Here is a 24,369-nt window from a genome sequence, read left to right on the forward strand (position 1 = left end):
CCAAAAAGCAAAGGAGGAGATGCATTTTGAAAATGGCCATTTTTGGCCGAAAAATGCTCTGGTGTCACAAAACCTAAGGTCACTGAACAAAAATTTTTTCCCCAGAAGTTCCACACAATATCCTTTACCAAAGCCCCTATATATCAACAACCTGTTGTTAAAAAAGTCGGAAACCGGCCGATCCCCTTAACAAGTTTCTTTATGGTTCCTTCAATACCCACCAAACTTCCTTGCTTTCCCTGCTAATTGTGGTAAATAAAAATCTTGATAAGGATAAAGTAACTGAACTAAACTAAATGGACTTTATTACCTGTAAAAGGTATAATCCCATTCTCTAAGGATATTGACTGAAGGACATTCTTTGGGTTGTCTGCTCAACTGCAACACAAAGATGGAAATGCAAATTGTGCTGTGGTATCCTCTGGTCTATCCATCTGATTCTTAGCCATGGAACTTGGAGTACTGAAGTCATACTGAAATTTATCCTCTTACAATCACAGTACTTCAGATAAAATCCATATGGCTCACCGATACCACAAAAATGACAAATTTTTAATCAGTTTGTATTTTTCATAACAAACAAACCTGAGTCTTAACAAAAAGGATAAATCTCAGTGCACCCACTGGAAACCAGTTAAAAGGTGGGAACTGGTCAGCAACCACGCACCTCACTCTGTGACATGTCAGTCTTTCTTCAACCGCCTTGGAGAGTAGATGCTTATGCTTTTACTCTCCTTCCAAGCCGGTTGATTTGTGCCAGTGTTTCCTTTCTTTTTCAGTGTGTTTGTTGTGTGCGTATTTGGGTTTTGTAATGAAGCCCTCCGAGTCTTCACGGCCTCATCAACACGTGCCTGGGTGTTCAGGGATTCACGTGCTCCAGATTTTTGGCTTCTACGATCACAGATCCTCATACAACTTGCAGTAGGTGCCAAGCTAATTATTGTATCATTACTAATCACTGCCTGGAATGTCATTCCTGGCCTAAGTCACATTGAAGGATGTTTTACAAGAAGAGGGAACATCACAGAGCTTCTACTTGTCCTTCGACTGGACAATACGGCTTCTCCCTTTCCTGGGAAAGCTCTCCCTGCTGCATTTGTACCTGTCGCCTTTCTTTTCTTCCATCGATTTGTCGTTGGAAGTATCAGGAGTTGAACAGGATGATGTCATGTTGAATGTAACACCCGTCTCTCGGGTCCTAATACTCTTCTTGCGAGGGAGGAGGCTATGCCATCTAATTCCTTAGTTTCAGATTCTGAATCAACCAAAGGCTAGATGTAAATTCGAAACTGACAACCTCAGATCTCTCTTAGGTGTTTGAAAAGAATGACCTATGTCAGCACTAGCATGTTTTAAGGGAAAGGTTCTTTAAAGTAGGCCTGTTTTGAAGGTTCATACAGTTCTGCCATAAGATCTCTCACCTTGAGAGATTAAATTCCACTTAAGTGGTTAACTGACAATCTCAAATCTATCATATCTTTGAGAAGAATGACATTTATTCTTCTCATGACACCAATCTGCAACCTTTCATGACTAATACTGCCACCATCTTCCTTATTACCTATACATTTGTATTATCTTGAGGTAATTTACCCAGGCCAATGAGTTATACTTGACTCGCATATCGTTGGCCCACAAGATTTGCATAGATTCTTTATTTCTTCCAACAATGAGAAAAATTTCATAATTATTGAAGTTCACAGCACTGAAAAGTTTTCTCTCTCCCTGTACCATTGCAGAAAGTTTCGAACTTTCTATTATAAATGGTCCATTACTTCAATTTGTCTTGTCACACTGTATGAAAATCTTTTTTGTGCGGAGGTGACTGGATAATATTCAGTTGTGCACATTCAGTATCTAAAAATTATGACAACAGTGAATGAAACGTCACTAGCTCAGCAATTTGGAATCACTCTCATTTTACCATATCGGAAGGTTCAGGAACAGAAAATACTTTTTCAGCGTTCTTACAAGTGAGAGTACATGAAGAGTGAATATCAATGCACTCAAGTTCCAAAATTGTTTGGATACCTTAGATAATGTGGGTTAGAGACAATTTTGACTGAAAACCTAGATTTTTCCAGCTAAACTTTCTTGGGGGAAAATCTAGAAATTGTGTGTACGTGTCACCAAGATGTGCAAAATGAGAAAAATCAATTTGTCAAGTATAAGGTATAAATGTTCAAGACCAGACTTGACAATTAGAAAGTCCCAACCACAAATGCACAGGAGGATATCTTCCATACACCATATTCCTGATACTCTAAACTTACAAGGAATTTATAGCCTTCAGGTGATAAATTTGCTAAGAGAGCCATGTCTGGAAAAGGTACAACATACAACAGAATCTGTCAACAGAATGTTTCCTTTTTCTCCAAGTGTAGGCCTCTTTTGACTTAGTTGAGAGAGATGAGGTTTCACAAACTTCCCTGTGATGCTAACTACAAAGTTAGGATTAAGGCAATCACACACAGTACCTTATGAATGAATGCACAAAATTTTGATGGTAAGGTCAAGAACTGGGGCTATGGGGGCCATTCAGCACCCTACAGATATTACAACACATTAATATCCAAAAACATGTACATCATAATACTAGCCCACAGAGAATTAAGTTACCTTATCAAAAGGGACAATGCCTGGCAATGTGAAGGTAGGCAACTCTTGGTAACCAATTAACCAAAAAAACAATTTATCACCTTTTAAACCACTTACACAATTTCTTAATTTGTTTCACATCTTAATCACATCGTACAGTAGTAGTCTTCTCAAGCTTGGAGATATTTCTGTTTATGTACTGTATATGATTGTTATTATTATGTTCCTTCTCACAACCTTTCTAGGTTGGTGTTTCTGAGTCTGGATTCAAGCTACGACCTGCCTCCTGGGATCTGACTTAATCACCCTGTTTTCTTATGATTCCAACACTCCAAATTATCCTGGTGGGGCCAGCCCAGCATTGCAATTTTCTGCAGCCCAGCATTGCAATTTTCTGGAGTAAATCCGAGTCATGGTCTGTGAATCACATCCTCTCCAGGTTCCATCTGAGGTACTCTGGGATTATAACCAGTGCTACCAGGATGATAGGGAATACTACTACACCTAGCCACAATCTATGTAATTCCATCCTTAGAAATTGGTAAATTTTTATGTTTTCTCTGCTTTTGCCCATAACTTGTGCCTCAGGGTATGCTTACATTTATCAAAGATAATTTCTGTGTTTCTTTATTTAGAGGACAAGTTCAGGTATTCAAACCTACATCACATGGTCAGTCCTTAAATCACAACTCCAGAAAATCCTGTTTTTTCAATTCCCAGCATTTTTTTTTTCTTTTTTTTGGGGGGGAGGGCAGTTGTACCACTTCTCTCTACATACTAAGCCATTTCCCTTGCAGATCTTCATGTCATCATGCCTTCTCTTATATTCATTCTGAGGTTACGCCAGGCATCAACTCACATCGTGATTGATAGTCCCTGTGCGTATTCAGTTCACATTTGTCATACTTGAATGATGTCGATATTTGGCCATTATTTTATTTGTACCCATATGTATGCTTAGTCTTGGACTGCCATCAATAAGCCTTCACAGTCTTCAGCCCCACCCTCAGTCTGCCTGTGGTGCTAGACATGCATCTGTTTGTTTTAAATTTCTCTTTTCCTTGATTCATCATCCTTTCCTTCTACTAGTTAGGCTCTCCTTTGAAACAAGGATTTTTCATACCAACCTATCTGTCAATAACTCCTTTTCACTGTGCTCAAGGTACTGCTCAAACATTCGTTTCTTGACACTGATGCAGTTCTTTACATTTTGCATTCCTCTGCCATTTTTTCTTCTTCGAAAGTAGAGCTTTGCCACACATACTCTTTGAACTGTTCTTGCACAATTAATAATAATATTATTAATAATAATAAATCATTATTATTATTATTATAACACTCTTATTATCTTATTGAAGTTCTAACTCATATCAGGATCAACCCTAGGTTCTTGAATGAAAAGCAAGAGCACTATCAACTGACCAACATAAGCCATAGAAGAACCTGCATACCTGTGAATTTTACCCAACTTCTTGACCCACCAATAAGGCTGGTTAAAACTCACTGATATGCAAGTTGTGTAACCTGTCCAAGTAATGCCTTGGGTACATTAGCACTCAGGTTATAACCTTTTTTATGACTTGTGTAAGCCAGTTGGTATTGCAATAGCTTTTTTTTTTATTCTGGGTTTAATACCAAAGTCGGTTACAGATTTATTTCTAGTATACATATGTATGACTGCACTGATTATTTTCATTATAATCATCATCGTCACCACCATCATTTTACTCACATCAAACAAATTCCACTCGAACTTGAATAAAATCCTAGGTGAAAAATCAAGGTTCGGCTGAATCAAGAATTTAGTTGAGGACAATAGATGAGACATTAACCCTTAAACGCCTATTGGACGTATTTAACAAAGACAAAAATTCTCTGTTGGGTGCCAAATTGACATATGAAACATCGACGTAAAAGTATTTTAAAAATTCGCGGGAAAATAGTTATAGGCCTACTTGGCTAACACTTTTGAATCACGCACCATGAGGGATGCCGAGAGTTCACGGATCAAGCTGTTGTTTTGTTTACAATCGTTACCCAGGCGTGCAAGCGCGAATTTCTTTCTTCTCGCACTAAAAAGCATAAGCGACACATCTCGTCCCTTTGATATAATTTTTGCTCCATTTTATATTAGCCGTTACATAGAGTTTTATATATGAAAATGTGTGCAATTTCATGTAGAATACAACAAAAATCAACCCATGGTAGTAGCTTTCATCAATTTTGAAATATTTTCATAAAAATCACAATAAGTGCCAAAATTTCAAACTTCAGTCAATTTTGACTCGACCGAAATGGTCGAAAAACGCAATTGTAAGCTAAAACACTTATATTCTATAAATATTCAATCATTTACCTTCATTTTACAACAAATTGGAAGTCTCTAGCACAATATTTTGATTTATGGTGAATTTATGAAAAAAAAAAACTTTTTCCTTATGTCTGCGCAGTAACTCTTCTGAAAAAATCAGAAATTTTTTCGTCCGATTGTCGTAATGTTTGCACCATTTTATATTAGAGGTTACATAGAGATTTATATAGGAAATGTGCACAATTTCATGTAAAATACAACTAGAAACAACCCATGGTTGTAGCTTTCATCAGTTTTGAAATATTTTCATATAAATAACAATGAGTGCCAAAATATCACCCTTCAGTCAAAATTTGACTCGACCTAAATGGTCGAAAAACGCAATTGCAAGCTAAAACTCTTACATTCTAGTAATATTCAATCATTTACCTTCATTTTGCAACAAATTGAAAGTCTCTAGCACAATATTTCGATTTATGGTGAATTTATGAAAAAACCTTTTTCCTTACATCCGTGCGGTAACTCTTCCGAAAAAATCATAAATTTTTTCATCCGATTGTCGTAATGTTTGCACCGTTTTACAATAGCCATTAGATAAAGTTTTATATAAGCAAATGTGCGCAATTTCATGTAGAATACAACAATAAACAACTCATGGTTATAGCTTTTATCAGTTTTGAAATATTTTCATATAAATAACGATAAGTACCAAAATTTCAACCTTTGGTCAACTTTGACTCGACCGAAATGGTTGAAAACGCAATTGTAAGTTGAAACTATTACATTCTAGTAATACTCCATCAATTACCTTTATTTAGCAACAAATTGAAAGTCTCTAGCACAATATTTTGATTTATGGTGAATTTTTAAAAAAAACCTTTTCCTACATCGGCACAATAACTGCCAAAAAAAAACAAATATTTTAGTCAGATTGTCGTAATCTTTGCACCATTTTATATTAGGCGTTACATAAAGTTTTATATATGAAAATGTGCACAATTTCATGTAGAATACAACAAAAAACAACCCATGGCTGTAGCTTTTATCAATTTTGAAATATTTTTATATAAATAACTATAAGTGCCAAAATATCAACCTTCGATCAACTTTGACACGAATGAAATGGTCGAAAAATGCAATTGTAAGCTAAAACTCTTACACTAGTAATACTCAATCATTTACCTTCATTTTGCAACAAAGTGGAAGTCTCTAGCACAATATTTAGATTTATGGTGAATTTATGAAAAAAAAACTTTTTCCTTACGTCCGCACAGTAACTCTTCCGAAAAAAATCAGAAATTTTTCATCCAATTGTCGTAATGTTTGCACCGTTTTATATTAGCCGTTACATAAAGTTTTATAAAAAATGTGCACAATTTCATGTAGAATACAACAAAAAACAACCCATGGTTGTAGCTTTTATCGATTTTGAAATATTTTCATATAAATAACGACAAGTGCCAAAGTTTCAACCTTTGGTCAACTTTGACTCGACCAAAATGGTTGAAAACGCAATTGTAAGTTAAAAGTATTACATTCTAGTAATATTCAATCATTTACCTTTATTTTGCAACAAATTGGAAGTCTCTAGCACAAAATTTTGATATATGGTGAATTTATGAAAAAACTTTTTCCTTACGTCTGCGTAGTAACTCTTCCAAAAAAAAAAAATCATAAATTTTTTCATCCGACTGTCGTAATGTTTGCACCGTTTTATAATAGCCGTTACATGAAGTTTTATATATGAAAATGTGAGCAATTTCATGTAGAATACCACAATAAACAACTCATGGTTATAGCTTTTATCAGTTTTGAAATATTTTCATATAAATAACGATAAGTGCCATAATTGCAACCTTCGGTCAACTTTGACTCGACCGAAATGGTAAAAAGACGCAATTGTAAGCTAAAACTCTTACATTCTAGTAATATTCAATTATTTACATTTATTTTGCAACAAATTGGAAATCTCTAGCACAATATTTTGATTTATGGTGAATTTATGAAAAAACTTTTTCCTTACGTCCGAGTGGTAACTCTTCCGAAAAAATCAGAAATATTTTCATCAGTTTGTCGTAATGTTTGCACCGTTTTATATTAGCCGTTACATAAAGTTTTACATATAAAAATGTGCACAATTTCATGTAGAATACAACAAAAAATAACCCATGAATGTAGCTTTTATCGATTTTTAAATATTTTCATATAAATAACAATAGAAAAAATTCGACCTTCGGTCAACTTTAACTCGACTGAAATGCTAAAAAACTGCAATTGTAAGCACAACACTTACAGTCTAGTAATATTCAATTAATTACCTTCATTTTGCAACAAACAGGAAGCCTGTAGCACAATATTTCGATTTATGGTGAATTTTTGAAAATAACTTTTTTTTACGTCCACGCGTTACGAATTCATAAATCATATTGTGATAATATTTCTTCTATGTTGCTTTGATAGTTTTACAATTTGTTATATACCAAAATCATCGCAATTTAGAGTACAATACAACGAAAAAATAATTAACTCATTAGCTTTAACCGTTTTGCTCACAGCGTGATTTGTACAAAATTATATATGAAATTTTTTCACGCTGTCATATAGTATTCCAATATTTATATATGATGATATTTTTTTCATTTCTGATAGTTGCATACTAAACTTCAGGCAATGACAAAAAAAGGAGCCAAAAATGAACTCTTAATCTTGAAAATTGAGCGTGCTGTGATTTTTTTAAAAAACTTTTTTTCTGCTTCGGCGCTCACTCGCAAACGCTGCCGACATACGGGAGACACTTTCAGAAATACCGGCTCTGCGTTTAAGGGTTAATAGGATTGTAGAGAATCAATGTTGCACAGAAAATTTCTAATTTCTACTTGCCCCTAGTCACTTTAAGGAAGCTGCCCAACAACATAACCAGAAAAACCAAAAAATTTTGAAGTTCTTCCTTTAGTCATTATATGTATGGCAACGTGAATATGAAGTACCTATCAAAACTCTCAGTAATTTTGTAGTTATGGGGGATTTCTCACAACCACTCTAACAAACTAAGTTTACTATGTGATTTGCACTGGGTCAATGCAATATATCTAAATTACAATCATTCACACACAATAGGCCTAACCCTGTCCAAATTGTGTATTTTTACATCAGACAGGATCTAATTTTGTAAAACCAATGTTTATTTTTTCAGAAGTCACGTATTTGTTCAAAAAACATTATAGGGCCTTTGTAAGACAAATTCATTCATGCATAGCAATCTATATAAGGGAATAGGTTTTTTTTTAGTGGCAAAAACAAAAGGGTTACAGAATTGTTATTAAGCTAAAACCAGTTCACATAGGTCAATAAAAAAAAGATTTAAACCCTCAAGTTAGTTCCCCCTTAAAGATGTATGTACATAAAGAGAACAGTCAAAACCCACAGCATGGAAACCACCAAAAGCCCAACATCAGCCAGATGCAAACAGTGACCTAGCCAAAAGACTTCATGATGATCTCACCCATAAAATATACCAGACAAGTATCACAACCACCTGGAGTGTTGAATCATTTGATTTTGTTGATTTTTTCTTTCTATTTCATTTCCCTCATATTAATGTGCTTTATCTTTATGATTTGCTTAAATAATTGTGTACTTGTTGCAAATGATATGTATAAAAATGCTCTAGTGTAATTGACAATTTGGTGTGAGTACAATCCTTTTTTGTTTCTGCAAATTTTCTATCATTTCCGTTTCATTATGGACACTTTATAATTTTTAAATAATTGTATATTTTAATTCATAAACTAAGTATACAAGCAGCATTTACACTGCAAATAAGCAAATATTCCTGTGGTGGCAACTCCAATCATTTCCCTTATTTTCTGCCATTTTTTCTAGTAGTATTACTTTTTCATTTCCATTTCTCTCTTATTATGTGACTTGTTAGCTCTAGACTAACTGGTGACTATACACTGTACTAACTTAGTATAATGAACGATGAGGAAAAAACAAAAGTTGGAGAGCATCATTACTGCCATGGAATCTGCTGTGAGACAAGAATTGCGATAACATTTCACAATATTTACAAGAAGGGCTTCCACTTGGCTCTGAGATACTAAATAGGGAAGCTGCAAAGTACTATACTACTCCTGAGCAACCTGTTCTGCAGTGAGCAACATTCTAGGTAAACTAAGAGCTTTGTTTTTTACACAAGCCATGTTAAATTCTAGTACAATAGGTACTATATTTAATTTGCAAAAATACTGAACTTTGTAAATTCATGAAATCTAAAATTTTCAAAAATACAGATCTTTATCAAGCTTTTGGGTCTGATTTCCTACATAAAAGGGTAGAAAGTCAAAGACTCATGCCCAATCTGTTATCAACTGCCTCCAGAAACTAAAACCTAAACTGTCTGCTGTCTAAGCGATACTTTTTTAAGTAGCCTAGGAAACAAAATATTCACGTCATCGAACAAACGCAAAAGTGTTTTAAACATCAGTCTGATTATCTCAAAACAGTATGAATGCCTATGTACATTAACATAATGATATGGGGAAGTAAAAATACCCTGAGAGAATTATTTTTGTAAATGGTTCATCACTTGAATACAAGGTGACCATTTAAAGTTTTCTCAAGTCAACAGTTTCACTCATGTTGGTTTTAACTTTTCCAAGTCAACACAATTAGGTGCAAAAAATGCAGCAATGTGAAATGTCAAACAAAAATGCTCATGAACTGAACTTCACACCAAACTGCATATGAGTGACATGCAAAAAAGTTACTAATTTTGAATCTGGTAAGCAAAAGCAAGAAATTCTAGCCAAGCTATTTCTGTGCAGTAATAAATATGGATCTTCATGCTTCATTACACCACGTTAACAGGTGAAAATCAAATTTCTGACAATAATAAACTTCCTACAACTAGTACGTTAACCTCAGACAAAGAAGAGCAAAACAACAAGTCAACTCTATGATAGAACAAAACAATTACAAAACCTTCAATATCTTTTTTTAAACTTTTATCTCAAAACTGTATCAAAAGTAACACAAGACAAACACAAAGATTCCAAGTGCCTCATATCCACAAAGCAAGCTACAAAGGAAACCATGAAAATTTATACTAAGGCATATCATTTCATGATCTTATTCGGAATAAAAGGCTACTAACATTTAATGTTTAAATGTTAGAAATTTAAGTGTTAGTAATTTAAAGACAATATCCTTCAACAAAAGACCTCAAAAGAGAGTAGTTTCAACACCAGTCCCTAGAAAATCATAAAATATCTGTCTTGGCAGCAAACTCACTTAGTATTAAATGTCTTCAAAATCAGTCATTGTAAAAGGAATCTCAGTGAACTGACCTTACTCATAACAGTAAGAAACTGGTCATAGCTGACTTTTATATTATTAAAACCTCATTTCCAATGCAACTGTAAATCACATGGCATAGCAAAAACAGAAACATCATAAAATATACTTTTCAGGACTAAAAAATTATTCCCTGGCTACTAAAATAAAAAAGTAATAAGAAAAAAATATATTAAGATGAAATTAACTGGACCTAATACTCTAGAATGGCATAAAGTACGGTAAATCAAAGTTAATACTCCTGATTGGCATAAACTACTGTAATGTAATGTCTATTAATGTACATTATGGGTACTCAAAGTGTACATCGTGTGATAGTAAACAAAAGGTACAGTATAAAACATGAAGATCAATCACAAATGTAATAAAACAAAGGAGGGTGTGCTGTGAAAAACAGTAACAATGTACTGCAAATACACATACTGTACAATAATGTTGCCTCACAACAAAACAACAGAATCATCACCTGTATCAAGAAACAGCCTCAACAAAAACCCCAACACCAAGATTATGTATTCAAAATACACAGCAAAGCATTTGTTACATGTCAGCAAGAGAACAATAACCTAGAAAACAAGGAGTCAAATTTACAGAATTCCTGAAAGATACAAGAAGGCTTATTACATTTTCAAAGCCATACCAATTGCATCGGCATACTGCCTCACGACAGTTCTTGCTGGCATCGTTGTTGCTGGCCGTTCTGCTACACCCTCACGATCGATACCAAGTGGATCCAGAGCGGCAATCAAGTGTCCACGAGCCTGTTACGTGTTCACACATTACACAATAAATTACAAAGACTGTAAACAAGTACCTTACTTTAAATTCTCATCTCATTACTAAAAATAATTATCAAAATATAGTTATAGCTTACACTGTATCATGTGTACAACTAAAATGCTACACATCTGGTTCTAACTAAAACAACAATTAACATGCAAATATTAACACAAAACAATACGGTTAAGAAAAAATAAATGGCCTACAGTACACGTAATCCATTACTAAACAATTAAAACTTTTATCATGCACTGAAGCATCTTGACTAAATGACTATCACACACATCCTAACTGAATTATCAAAAGCAAAACAAAAACTGACAAATAAAATCCCTAATCAGAAAAAAAAAGGAAATGAGGTCTATTCAAATCACAAAAAATATGAAATAATTTTTTCTTTGCCAAGATAAATTGGTTACCTTTTTAATGCAAATACTAATACGTACTACTAATGTTTACAAGCATAAAAATTAGATCCACATCATACTCTTAGAAGGTATTCCTTGATGTAAAAAAAAAAAAAAAAAAAAAAAAAAAAAAATGAATCTGACTACTTTCATGAAGTACTGTGCTTATTGTAACGTATGTACAGTACTTCATTCTTTGAACTACATACCACATAATATTTTACCAAGCACCTAATTAAATTCTTCATAAGGTATTGTAGTTCACAGGCCTTTCGTTTATCTTCCCTTCAATATAACAGAGTATGTACTGCAATATAATTCTTAATTGCAGAAACTTTTTCACAGATATATTTTTAAATTCAACGTATGCACTAAGCTAATTGTTTCTGAAAATAAATTACACTACAGTATTTGCATAAACAACTTCCTGATGAAATCACAATATGTATAATCTGTAAATTTAATTATTCCCTACACAAAAGGAGTTCTATTTTTAAATCTGAAGAAATTTCTAATTATATTTCTAAAATGATGGAAGTGCCCGATTGTTGGTAAAAAAAAAAAAAGCTAATGACTGTGGAAGTCAGAGCACAAAGGAAATACAGTGTTCCCCCCGTATTTGTGGGGGATGGGTACCAGACACCCCACCCCCCTCCCCTGCAAATAGCTAGAACCAGCAAATAGTTGAAACCCCTAAAAAAACTCTTGAAACTGCCTATTTTGTTAGTAAAAACTCAAGAAAAACCCACTAAAAATGTTTATATCTGGTTTTTTAAATAGTTTTATCACAAAGGGAAATTTATGATGAAAAATGATAAAAAACCAGGAATTTGTGGACAAATCTCATAGAAAAATACTGCGAAAAGGTGAATTTTCCACAAATAATGGGGGTAAATGTTCCAGAGAGAAATCTGCAAATACGGGGGTTTACTGTAAAATGAGAATTGTTGCTCGAGCAAAACTATAAGAGCACAGAGAAACACTTCACAAATATTGTAAAACAGCCCCTAGATGTCTATCTGCACCAGCAACTATAACCAAAACTTGTACATCAAAAAGAAAACTACGTATTTCAGCATTCTGGATTACAAATGAACAAGACTATCTGTTATAGGTTTTTTCATTTTTCATTTCAAAATTTTGAAGCCACTTAGGGGAAATAAATCCTTATTTCAAGAGGAAGGTCCTCTTAATTGTATAGCCAAAAAAACCATTATATAAATTACAAAATGTCATGTAAAGAAGTTAAAAATTTACAAAATGCTTGATTTTTTAAAAATAATATTCTGGTACCTTCAGCTGAAATAATAAAATCTGTTACCAATCACACAGGACATTACACTTTAAACAACAAAAGTTGATATCCTGTTAAAAAAATTGCAAAAAATAGTGTATAACACAACTTATTTGCATCTCTCATAGTTAGTTAATTGTGAAAAATTCACAAAATGTATCAATAATCTTAAAAAAAAAAAAAAAAAAAAAAAAAACAAAAAAAAAAAAAAAAAAAAAGTTTGTTTTCTACAAACCTTATATTAAAATGCTTTCTCCTTTGCAGATCTACAGAACTAATCCCATTTACATTATTATCAACAAAAATCTGCTCCATCTGACAGGCCTCCTATCTCTGCAACTACACTGTAATGTCAGCATCTCTGCAGCACTACATATCCTGGAGTATTTGTAGCCTTTGTGCAATCTTCCTCTCCTGTAAGTTTTTCCCTCACCTTTGCTCTTTATTTTTATCTGGCATCTGTAGTACCTTCATTAACTGAGCATGTACACATGTGTGTTGGAAGATCTAACTTCCATTTGACACTCATTGTAAGATTTATGTCACACTATTAACTCTTACTTACCATTAGTATATAATCTGTTCTTTGCTTACTTACAAGAGAAGCTTTAGCTCAGAAACAATTTTTATCTTATTTTTATCTCTTTTTACTCTTACTAAAATTCATGTCTTTATTTACTTATTAACGGGAAATTGTTAAATATTCATTTAAGATTTTTTGACAGTAGCACTTGTCTATCTTGTTCCTTTGCTGGAATGAAGATGATATTGAAGCTTGTGTCCAGTGAGAGCTGATTAGGGTTGGTAAACTTTTGCCCTGAGACTGCTGTTGTTCTAACCTGGTTCTAATTTGCCTTGCTACAGGTAAGGCATGCATTTCTTTCATGTCTTCCAGAACAAAGACTCCCACCTTTAGTGCTTGCCAAAAACAAGTATTCACCACAGAAAACTTGTTCATTCTAAATGGACTATGACATGAACAAGTGGCTTAAGCTTGCACAAAACAGCATAAACAGGCTGTCTCAAAGATTCCTGCTGACTTCTTTGGACTCTCAGCTGGAAGCAGGTTACAATCTTCCTCTCCTGTGATAAATTACTAGGTTTTGTTGGGAAAAGTAACTACAAGAGCTATGCCTCTGCCACTACTGAAGGATAAGGTGCCTAAGCTCCCAGAACTCAATTAACTTTCTGGATAGAAAACAGACAAGTATTTCAGGTTCCTAAGCTCTCCCAAGGTAGTGACACCCCACTGTCCCCCTGCATATGGGATTCAACTTGGCTTTTGAGCACTACATCCCACATACGGGCCACTCCAAAGGCCCGCACCATGACAGTGCTCCCAGGCAGGCAACAGGGATAGGCCATACAATGTAGAGTTGGCCCAAGAGACTGCTTCCCCAGTTAAGAAAAAGACCTGCAGGTGTGAATCCTCAGATGGATACAACTCCAGCAGTTCGACCATGACTGCCACAAATTCCCTAGTGGCAGGCCAGGCTTCATAGCTATGCCAACAACCTCTGGTCATTACTGCCTCCAGCTCCTCTAGTGATTTCCCATCCCCTAGGGTCTCAGGCAAGGGCCCCTCATCTCCCCCGCCAAGAAAAGATCAGAGTCCAGTTTCCTATCCCAGGAAATGAATGAGTCACAGGGTACACACAGGATCATATTACAAAAAGACTTCCTTCCATTTTACCAGTGCAAGAGTTTAATCCACCCCACCACTTCCACCTCAGCGGACTTGAACACAGGGAATTGTTCCTACAATTTCCACCAAGCATAAGACAAGTTCATCTCCTCTCAAGATCATCTATTTTCGGGATGATGTAACACTAGCAGAAGAACCTGACAGTGAACCCACAAAGGATAAAAGAGCCTTACAAGATGAAGCCTTGGAGAGAAAAAAAAAAAAAAAAAAAAAGGGGGGGGGAGATGAAATTGATTTTGTCTTTAGGTATGTACTATAGTCACAGCAGGACACTGTTCAAATGTTTAGCGAGGGAAGGGTCACCACTACTCTCTCTTAACTTTCCTTCTCTCTGGGACCTTCAAGGACTTGAAAAGCAGATCAACCCACTGTTGAAGTAAGTACCTAGGTGAATCATGAATCCTACTCTTCTACTGAGTACAAACACTATTTTATTTCATGGTTATCTGAAGTTACAACAATTTTATTCTTTCTCTGATGCATTCCTATTCCCTATCCTTTTCTCTCATTAGGCAGTGTTTACTGTGCATTTTCCTCAATAAATGGCAGTGTGTTTTCTTTAACTGAAAGGTAGAGCTTCAAGTGTCAAATGTCTCACGAAGTTGGAAAATTACATTCTTATTTTTGTAGTCTCACTAACCTCCACAACCAAAAACCGTAGTCTAGTAGTGATAATTATGAAGACCTAGTGAATTTAGATGAAAATAACTGTAAATACTCATCTTCAGATTCCAAGGGAAGTTCAAATGTTACAGCAATAACAACACAGATTTATTGGAAATTGACAAATAGGTATACACTTAACCCCCAGCTATCGCGTCTAATTGGTGCCGCTATCGATGCGCTATAGTGGAAAACGCTATAGCGGAACTGAAGAACTTATGGGAATGGGAAAAATTCTAATTGGTTCCCCGACCACAAATTTTCCTCATAAGCCACCAATATTCTCCTTTCATCTTCACCATTTTTACCTTTTATAAAAAATCAGTGTTGTAAAATAAAAACATATCAAGGCTATAAAATTAAAATTAAGTCATTTCATTTACCTTTTTGAGGATGATGAGGGGCTTAGCTGGGTTAGATGGGGGTTCCGAGACCACTCAGTCTTCAGTAGCACCAAATTATGGCTACGCAAGGCATTGCTGGCTCCTTCAGAGGCTGACAGCATCATATGACTCTTGATATGCTCACGCTTCCGGTAAATGCCTCTTACTGTGGACTCGTTAATTTCAAATTTCCTCCCCACGCTGTGCTTGGTCTCACCAGCATCAATCAACTTTAACTATTTCCAGTTTCTGAGCATAGGTCAGGTTCTTGTGCTTCTTCACTTCTCTCTTTCAGTGCTGTTTTATTACGCTCACCAATCATAGGGTGTGGGTTGGAGGGTTACTGGCCATTGTGTGACACTTTCACAAAAAAATATTGCTGCTATCATGCGACACACACACATACGCTACGCACAGTGTGGTAACATGTACAGTACTAGTGACTTGTAAACAAACCTTCCACCAATCAGGGCGGCGCTGCCACTGTGACATCATAAAAATGGCCGGCAGTCGTAACTTCAAGGCGCATGATAGCTGCTGATTTGGTGCGCAATAAGCAAGTTGGAGGAGCTTTTTAAGCCTATGTGATAGCCGCAAAACCCTACAGCCGAACAAACAATAGTGGGGGATTAAGTGTACAGTGTTCCCCCATATTTGCAGCAGATGCGTATCAAACCTGAGTGTAGCTAGAATCCTCGAATAGTTGAAACTAATATAAAAATGCTTAAAACTGCCTATTTTGTTAGTTCAAACTCAAGAAAACGGCAGTAAACATTTTTATACAGTATGGTCCCGAAAAAAAAAATAGTCACCGCGACCCCAAAAGTTTGAGCATTTTTCTCTGCACGAATGTAAACATTTCCCCGCCGCCTGGTCAATTGTGTGGGAGGAAGGAAAGTCTGCCCTTTTGAGTGTAGACCTGGGAACAGACGTGAGTGACCTTGGAAGAAATTAAGTGATTTAGGAGGTAAGTATTGCAGTGTACTGAGATTTTATAGACTAAGAGCTAAGAGAGGGTTGTTGCTGATGAATAACAATTAACAGCTCAATAGAGCAGTTAATATGATGAAAATACACTCGTTCAACGAGTATCATTAGGGGTCAGGTGCATAAATTTATGATGGCGTTCACCCTTCAGGAATGTAGTCAGCAAACCACAAGGGAAGCAAACAATTTGCTTAGTAAAAAGGTATTATTTTTGTTAAGAGATCGTTATAATTTAATAACGAATTAATGCACAAGAGGTCATAAGTGGTTAGACCAGGGTGAAACGTACTACGGGCCGGGATAACTGTTGGATAGAATTCGCTCACGACATTTTAATTCCATAAGTGCATGGTAATGCTTAATGCATATTTCTTAAAGATTCTATATGCAGTTATAGTTATTTTAATTATTGTGGTAATGACTGAGAAATTGAATTTAATGTAAGTTAAGGGATTTACCTGTCTTAGTGTTAAGGAGTTATCCTTTAACTAAAATGGCAGAATTGCCACTACTGTGAATATTTATATTATGTTCATTTTTTCAGCGACCGATTGTAATAAAGGCCAGATACAGTCGATGTTTCAATCAATACCCACTCAGGCCATCTAAAATATGCGTGATCGGATTGTGCAATTTCCCTTTTAAATGGTCGCTAGTTCTCAAAAATAGATTTTCTATATCTGTGAAGCCATTCAAAGTCTGCGAGTCATGCGACACAAAACGCATCAAATCTATTGTCTTTTCAAGTATTTTAAGGGGGAGGGGGTTCGCTTATTTGCGAGATTTGGAAGGCTGAGATGGTTCACTTATTTGCGAGATTTGGAAGGCTGAGATGGTTCAAAGTGCCAAACAAAATTTACCGTATATACTCTCATATCATGCAACTTTTAAAACCTAATTTTGGAGCTAATTTTAAGGGGGGTTGGTTGCATATCACATGAGATATAAAATTAGTGTATGTAACATTCACATAACAATGACATATGATGAAATGCAAACATAATGAATATGCATCTTTTCCATGGATCTTTTAAATTTTAAAAAGTTATGCTTTATTTCACTGCTTCCAATAATAGTATAAATTTTCATATCACTATTTGTATTATAAAATACAAATATATAAATCAATGTTTTGATTTGGACATCAGCTGTGGATGATTGTGAGGTAAGTTTATCTTGCTGTATTAAACTGAAATCTGAGCAATTTGAGCATAAATGAATTTCAAGATATTCTATTGATAGGGGACAAGATTAGTTTACGTTAACGAAGTGAATTTCAAGTGAAAATATCACTTGAATATGTATTGTTGTGAACGACATTTAGGCTGGCTGAATCTAATGACGACACTTATTTATTTTTTCGTTAGTAGATGGCGCTGAGGGAATGTTTATTACGTAAAAAAATCAAGATTGCGTTCGATATTTTAACTTGATTTCATCAGAATACTACAAACTTTACATATTTATCTTTTATCGGAGTGAACACAGTAAAATGTGTTCTTTCATGCCAAATAGTTTTGATTAAAACACATTTCTCTCAAATTTTTTTATGGTTGTCTTTGAGGGTGCTACGCCTAAGTTTCCAAGTAGCCAATGCAGTTAATAGTCATTAGCTGATGAACATTCTTTCCTCAGCTTCAGCTACAATTAGTAGCTTAAATTTAGCAGTATATGCCCTTGTCGATCTTTTGTAAGGAATACAGTGGAACCTCAGTTTTCATACATACAATCCGTTCTGGAACCTCCCACAAAATCCGAACCATATGAAAACCGTAACAATAATTCCCATAAGGAATAATGTAAATACAACTAATGCATTCCAGACCCCCAAAAATATTTTTTTTAAATGCATCTTATGGGCAATAAACACAGTTTTACACAGAAAATAATGAGAAATAAATATAAAGAACTAATGAAATGAATAAATGAGCATTTAACATCACTCTTACCTTTATGGAAAACACTTGATAGCATATGGAAGACAAAGAGGAGGGGAGAGGGAGGGGGTGAGGTTATTGTTTGGAAGGGGAATCTACCTCCAGATGGACTTCAGGTATCAAGGACCTATCTGTGGTTACTTCTCTTCATTTTTTACTGGCACTAGGACCACCTTGACAGTTACTGAACCCCTGTTGTACAGTAAGTTCCAGAAGTGAAGCGACAAATCTCAGAATTGATCGTACTTCTTTAGAAACTTGTGGAGTTGCCAGTTAGTATATTTTATTCCAATTATTGTCATCCTATTTATCAGATCAAACGTATCAGTGATTAACTGTATATGCGCACAAAGTATTTCCCCAGTGAAAGATCAATGTTAGTTCAGTAATTGTTTATTAATAGAAAAAAAAGAATTTCCCCAAAGAAACATCTGCGGCTTCCAAAGTGTGATATGAAGTATTCACCATAGAGTGGCAGCAGGAACCGTGTGCATAAGCATTGGCCTAATATTTGTAAATTAACTTTCTACTTTTATAGCGTTATATCAAAAGTTATTATGATTTCTTTTGATAAAGCACAGAGAATTTTAGCATCTGATTAAATGAAATATAAATAAGACAAGTTGGTGTAAAAAAAAAAAAAAAAAAAAAAAAAAAAAAAAAAAAAAAAAAAAAAAAAAAAAAAAAAAAATCCAAGTTATGTGCGCGTTTAGCATTGGTTACATGGTTAGGCCTATTTCAAGAATCAAGGAAATATATTTTCCAGCTTGTTAGGTAATAATTTCATGGAATTTCTCGATTGTGCAAATTTTTGCATGCGGAATTGCGTTCAGGGTCGCACCAAACAAGTATTTTCGTAGGTTTCCACCTTTTTTTTTTTTTCCCAGTGCATAAGTGAGACTATTCTTGTCCATACGATCCGGAGTGTGAATATGCCTGGTGAGCATTATTTCAATTCAAGTACCCCCTGTTATGCTCTCTCTCTCGCTCTCTCTCTCTCTCTCTCTCTATCTCTCTCTCTCTCTCTCTCTCTCACCCTCTCAGGAAGTTTTTATCTATCAGGAATAACCAGAGGTCTGGTTTTAAGAATCGAGCACTAGGCCTATTGGTCCATCTCGGGTGCTTCTTTATATGATATATATATATATATAATATATTATATATATATATATATATATATATATATATATATATATATATATATATTATATATATATATATATATACAGGCGGTCCCCGGCTTATGACGTTCCAAGGTTACGACGCTTTTTCTTAAATATTCAATGGAAAATCCGTCCTGGGTTACGACGCTTGTTCCGAGGTTACGATGCTGACGCTTCCGACGCTCCCGAGTTAACGACACTTTTAAAAAACGCATGCTATGATAAAAATCCTTTATAGTTTAGCACAGTATATAATAAAAATATGTTTTTGGTTACATTACAACAAAAATTTTGAGTTATGATGATTTTCGACACTTTTTTTTTTCGTATTTTTTGAATTTTTTTAATTTTTTTTAGGACACCGCATATGCGGAACTAGTTTGCGGCGAATGAATACACTAGCTTAGGATGCGCAGTTTAAAACAGTCCAAAAGCGCAAATAATGAAAAAATCATTGCTTGTTTCCAGTACATAATTAAAAAAACTAAGTTTCTGGTTAGATTACAACGCAAATTCCAAGGTTACGACGTTTTGTTATGCTTTTTAACGATACCTCATATGCAGAACTAGTTTTGAGCGGAGGTGCATAAATTAATTAACGCTATTAAACGTATGGTAAATTGACCGGAACAACGGACCTCGGACGGTCGAGGACGCTAAGCGTAACAATACGAAAGGACGCGACTTCAATCGCGTGTCTGCCTGAAGTTCAGTCGGGTTGTGTGCTAAGACGTTGCTGAAATTCCTTGCCATTTTCGCAAATTTACAATGGCTCCTAAACGCCAAAGTACTTCCTCCGATGATAGTTCATCCAAGAAGAGGAAGGTCATCACGATGGAGGTAAAATATGACGTGGTGAAGCGTTCGGAGAAGGGAGAAAACTAAAACCGAAATAGGCCGTTCTTTAGGCTTGAGCAGGACCACGGTGGCAACCATTGTGAAGGACAAGGAACGTATTCTGAAGCACGTTAAGGATGCGCACCGATGAAGTCAACTGTGATAAACGAGAAGCAACGTAGCCAGAGCATTGTTGAAATGGAGAATGCTCATGATCTGGCTGGAGGACCAGAAACCAGCGACGTGTTCGGTGGAGCTTAAGTGTGATCCAGGAGAAGGCTAGAGCGCTGCATGAGGCAGTAGTGAAAAGTTTGGCGAAGGCAGTGCTGGTGGTGAATTTTCCGCGAGTAGAGGTTGGTTTAACCGTTTTAAGGCTCGTGCAAATTTGCATAATGTGAAGCTGCAAGGTGAAGCTGCTAGTGCTGATAGCGAAGCAGCAGAAAGTTTTCCAGGTGGTTTGGCTGAGATAATTAAGGATGGTGGTTACACGGCTGACCAAGTCTTTAATGTGGATGAGACTGGATTATTTTGGAAAAGAATGCCAAATCGAACGTACCTTTCCAAGGAGGAGAAGTCAGCACCTGGCCATAAAGCTGGAAAGGAGCGACTGACTTTGCTGTTTGGGGCCAATGCAAGTGGCGATTTGAAAACTGAAGCCCTTGCTGGTGTATTTGGCCGAGAATCCCAGGGCATTCAAGGGCATTTTCAAGAGTCAACTCCCTGTGATTTGGAAATCAAACAAGAAGGCTTGGGTTACCTTGATGGTCTTCGAAGATTGGTTCAATGACCATTTCGTGCCAGCAGTGGAACAGTATTTGACTTCGAAGGGTCTGCCTTTTAAGGCCCTCTTAGTCCTGGACAATGCCCCTGGTCACCCTTCAAATTTGAGCGACATGCACCCTAATGTGAAGGTGGTGTACCTCCCACCCAATACCACATCGCTGATACAGCCAATGGACCAGGGAGTAATAGCTAATTTCAAGGCTTACTACCTTAGAAGGACCATACGATTTTGCTTTGAGGGCCATAGAAGCTAACAAGGAGTTGACACTGAAGCAATTCTGGAAGGGCTACAACATTGCTGATGCAGTGAAAAATATTGCAAGTGCTTGGGGACGAGGTGAGACGACCACTTTAAATGGGGCCTGGAAGAAACTGTGTCCACAGTTTTTGTGCACAGTTTTGAAGGCTTTGACCAGGCAGAAGACGTCGAGACTGTGACGAGGAAGATCGTAGGGCTAAGCAAGAGGCTGAAACTAGATCTTGAAACCTGATGATGTAACAGAGCTGCTGGCTTCCCATGGAGAGGAATTGTCTGCAGAGGACTTACTTGAACTTGAACAGCAAATGATTGAGGAAGAGGAGGCGGCACCAGAGCCAAAACCCAGGTCATTAACTGTGAAAGGCTTGTCAGAGGTTTTACTCATCTGAGAGGCCTTGGCTTCTTTTGAGGCAGAAGACCCTAACGTTGCCAGGTTTGACAAAATAAAACGTGGAATGTTAGACTTAGTAACTTTCTACAAGGAGACCCTGAAGGAGAGAAGCAGACGAAGAGAAGTGTGCAGTCCAGGCTTGACACTTTCTTTCACAAGTCTCCAGTACCACCACCTCCCACTCCTAGTCCTGGTAAGGAATTCTGAACTGTTTTTACTAATTTATTTTGTGTTTAACATAGTGTACATATTAAAATGTGTTAATTTTTTAATGTAACAACTAAATGTAAGAGTAAATTGTAACTTCATTAATTTTCATCATTTGTAATTTTATTGCAGAAGTGGTGACAGTTCCAGATCCCCCTGTACTACCTGTGACAGTTCCAGATCTCCCTGTACTACCTGTGACAGTTCCAGATCTCCCTGTACTACCTGTGACAGTTCCAGATCCCCCTGTACCTGGACCCTCCGTAGCAGCCCGTCCACCTGTAGTGTACAATCAGGTAAGCAATTTCGTTTTTCTCATTTTCATGTTGGAAATTGTTTACACCCTACATACATACGTACACTAACTTACATAGTGGTACAATGTGATGTTGCATAACCTTATTATTTTTTTTTTCATTTCAGACCCCTTTGATAGTGACAGCGACCCAGATGACCCTGACCCTTTCCATGGTTTTGATGCCTCGCCCTATTCATCAGGTAAGGAATCCTTAACAAATTTGTATAAAATGTTTTATAAATTGCTAATAGAAATTTTATTACAAGTGTACATATGCTACAATTACATCCACCTTATATATTTATGTACCCTATCATTCTTTCCAGATCTAGAGTTCCTCATCAGTTGATATGAGAGTATCACCTCTCCAGAGCCCAAATCAGTTGATACGAGTAGTATCACCTCTCCCATTCCTTCAGGTAAAAGAATTCTTCATTTTTTATATTGTACATACGTATTACACACTACATATGTCAAACAGTAATAACATGTGCAGTAGTTACAGTAGTAACTCTATCATTTTATATATTTTTTTATCATTCCAGACTCCCAAGCACCTGCCCATCCTACTCCATAGCCCAGCACCCACTCATCTACCATATGCCCATCCCAGTAAGCAAGCCAACCACTAGAATTTGGTAAGGACATTTTTTTTATTTATGTTTTATTATTACATATGTAATAACCATGTTATGTATGTAACATACATACTATAATCATATGTATTACATTATCATTCCAGACTGGCATGCACCTGTGACTTACATAAACCAGACCTCTACATAGCCTACATGTCTTCATTTTTGATGAACGGTAAGGAATTCTCAGTTGTGTTTAATGTTTTGCATACGTACAATAAATTTTTTTGTACACCTAAGTGGTTACATACTGTCCTTTAATATTAATTCTTCATTCCAGACTGCCCATCATCCTAGCCTGTTATCTGTGATAAAGCACACTGAAGTTAGGTTTGGAATGCATCCTTATCATGAATGCTCTACACCTCCACCTCCATCTCCCACAAACCTAGGTAACAGCTTTGAGACTCACTAAAAGTTGGTAAGTTATGTAAGGAATTTCTAAATTAAGTTTTTTATACACATGTTATATGTGATATTAAACCCCACTGTATGGTGCATATTACTGTATAGTTAAACTTACTCTGCATAGGACTTACTGACAAAATTATTTTGTACATTCCAGAGTCACCCCTGAACTGATGTAGGCTATGGGGCCACATAAGACTTTGTCCATCCAGGGTTACATTGAACGACAACTTTAAACTAAAAGTAAGGAATTAATTAACATACATTAACTCTTTTAGTACTCTTGATATATCTACAGTAATTAACATATTGCATTCACAACTTCTGTAGTGTATATTTTTGTACACTAATTTTGTTACTTTTTCCTTCCAGAACCAACATTTTTCACACAACTCCAGGTTGTTACTAACAAATTACTACAAGTGTCATCAAGGATAACTACAAGTAGAAGCACCATTTTTGGATGGAAAAAAACCCTTCAGGAAAGTATACGTATCAAATGTAACATGTAGTGTAACAAAGTATGAACAGTAAGGTTTTTACATACAGTAGTATTACATACGTACATAACTTTTTTTTACAGGAATTTCCAACCAAGTTTGATTATGTACATACATGTTATAAACCACTGTACGTATGGTTACTGTATGTACTTACTAAACATACATACATGACTTAACTTTGATACTTTTTGGTACATTCCAGAAAACTAGGACCCCCTCCATGATGCAGGCTATGGGGCCACATAAAACTTTGTCCAGGGTTACTACATAACATAGCACGACAACTGTAAACTACTACTGTACTAAAGGTAAGGAATTATACATAGTAGTAAACATACATTAAGTAAGTTTTATACTAAAAAAAAGTGACCAAGATCTCTCACATGGGATAAGTGATCAAGGTCCCTCAGGGAGTGTACATACTGTACACTCCCTGCTGAACAGGGGCGTGTAGACCAATCA

At 35.8% G+C, this 24,369-nt stretch overlaps 1 protein-coding gene across 1 annotated transcript in view; it reads right to left on the reverse strand.

Moving 5' to 3' along the window:
• Positions 1 to 24,369, reverse strand: part of LOC135219682 (2-oxoglutarate dehydrogenase-like, mitochondrial) — a 446,325-nt gene that overhangs the window by 274,659 nt on the left and 147,297 nt on the right. Inside the window, 1 exon segment of the mRNA XM_064256630.1 lies at positions 10,905 to 11,025. Coding sequence (XP_064112700.1) covers positions 10,905 to 11,025 — 121 coding nt within the window.

This window comes from Macrobrachium nipponense, chromosome 1, assembly GCF_015104395.2.
Source record: "Macrobrachium nipponense isolate FS-2020 chromosome 1, ASM1510439v2, whole genome shotgun sequence".
NCBI lineage: Eukaryota > Metazoa > Arthropoda > Malacostraca > Decapoda > Palaemonidae > Macrobrachium > Macrobrachium nipponense.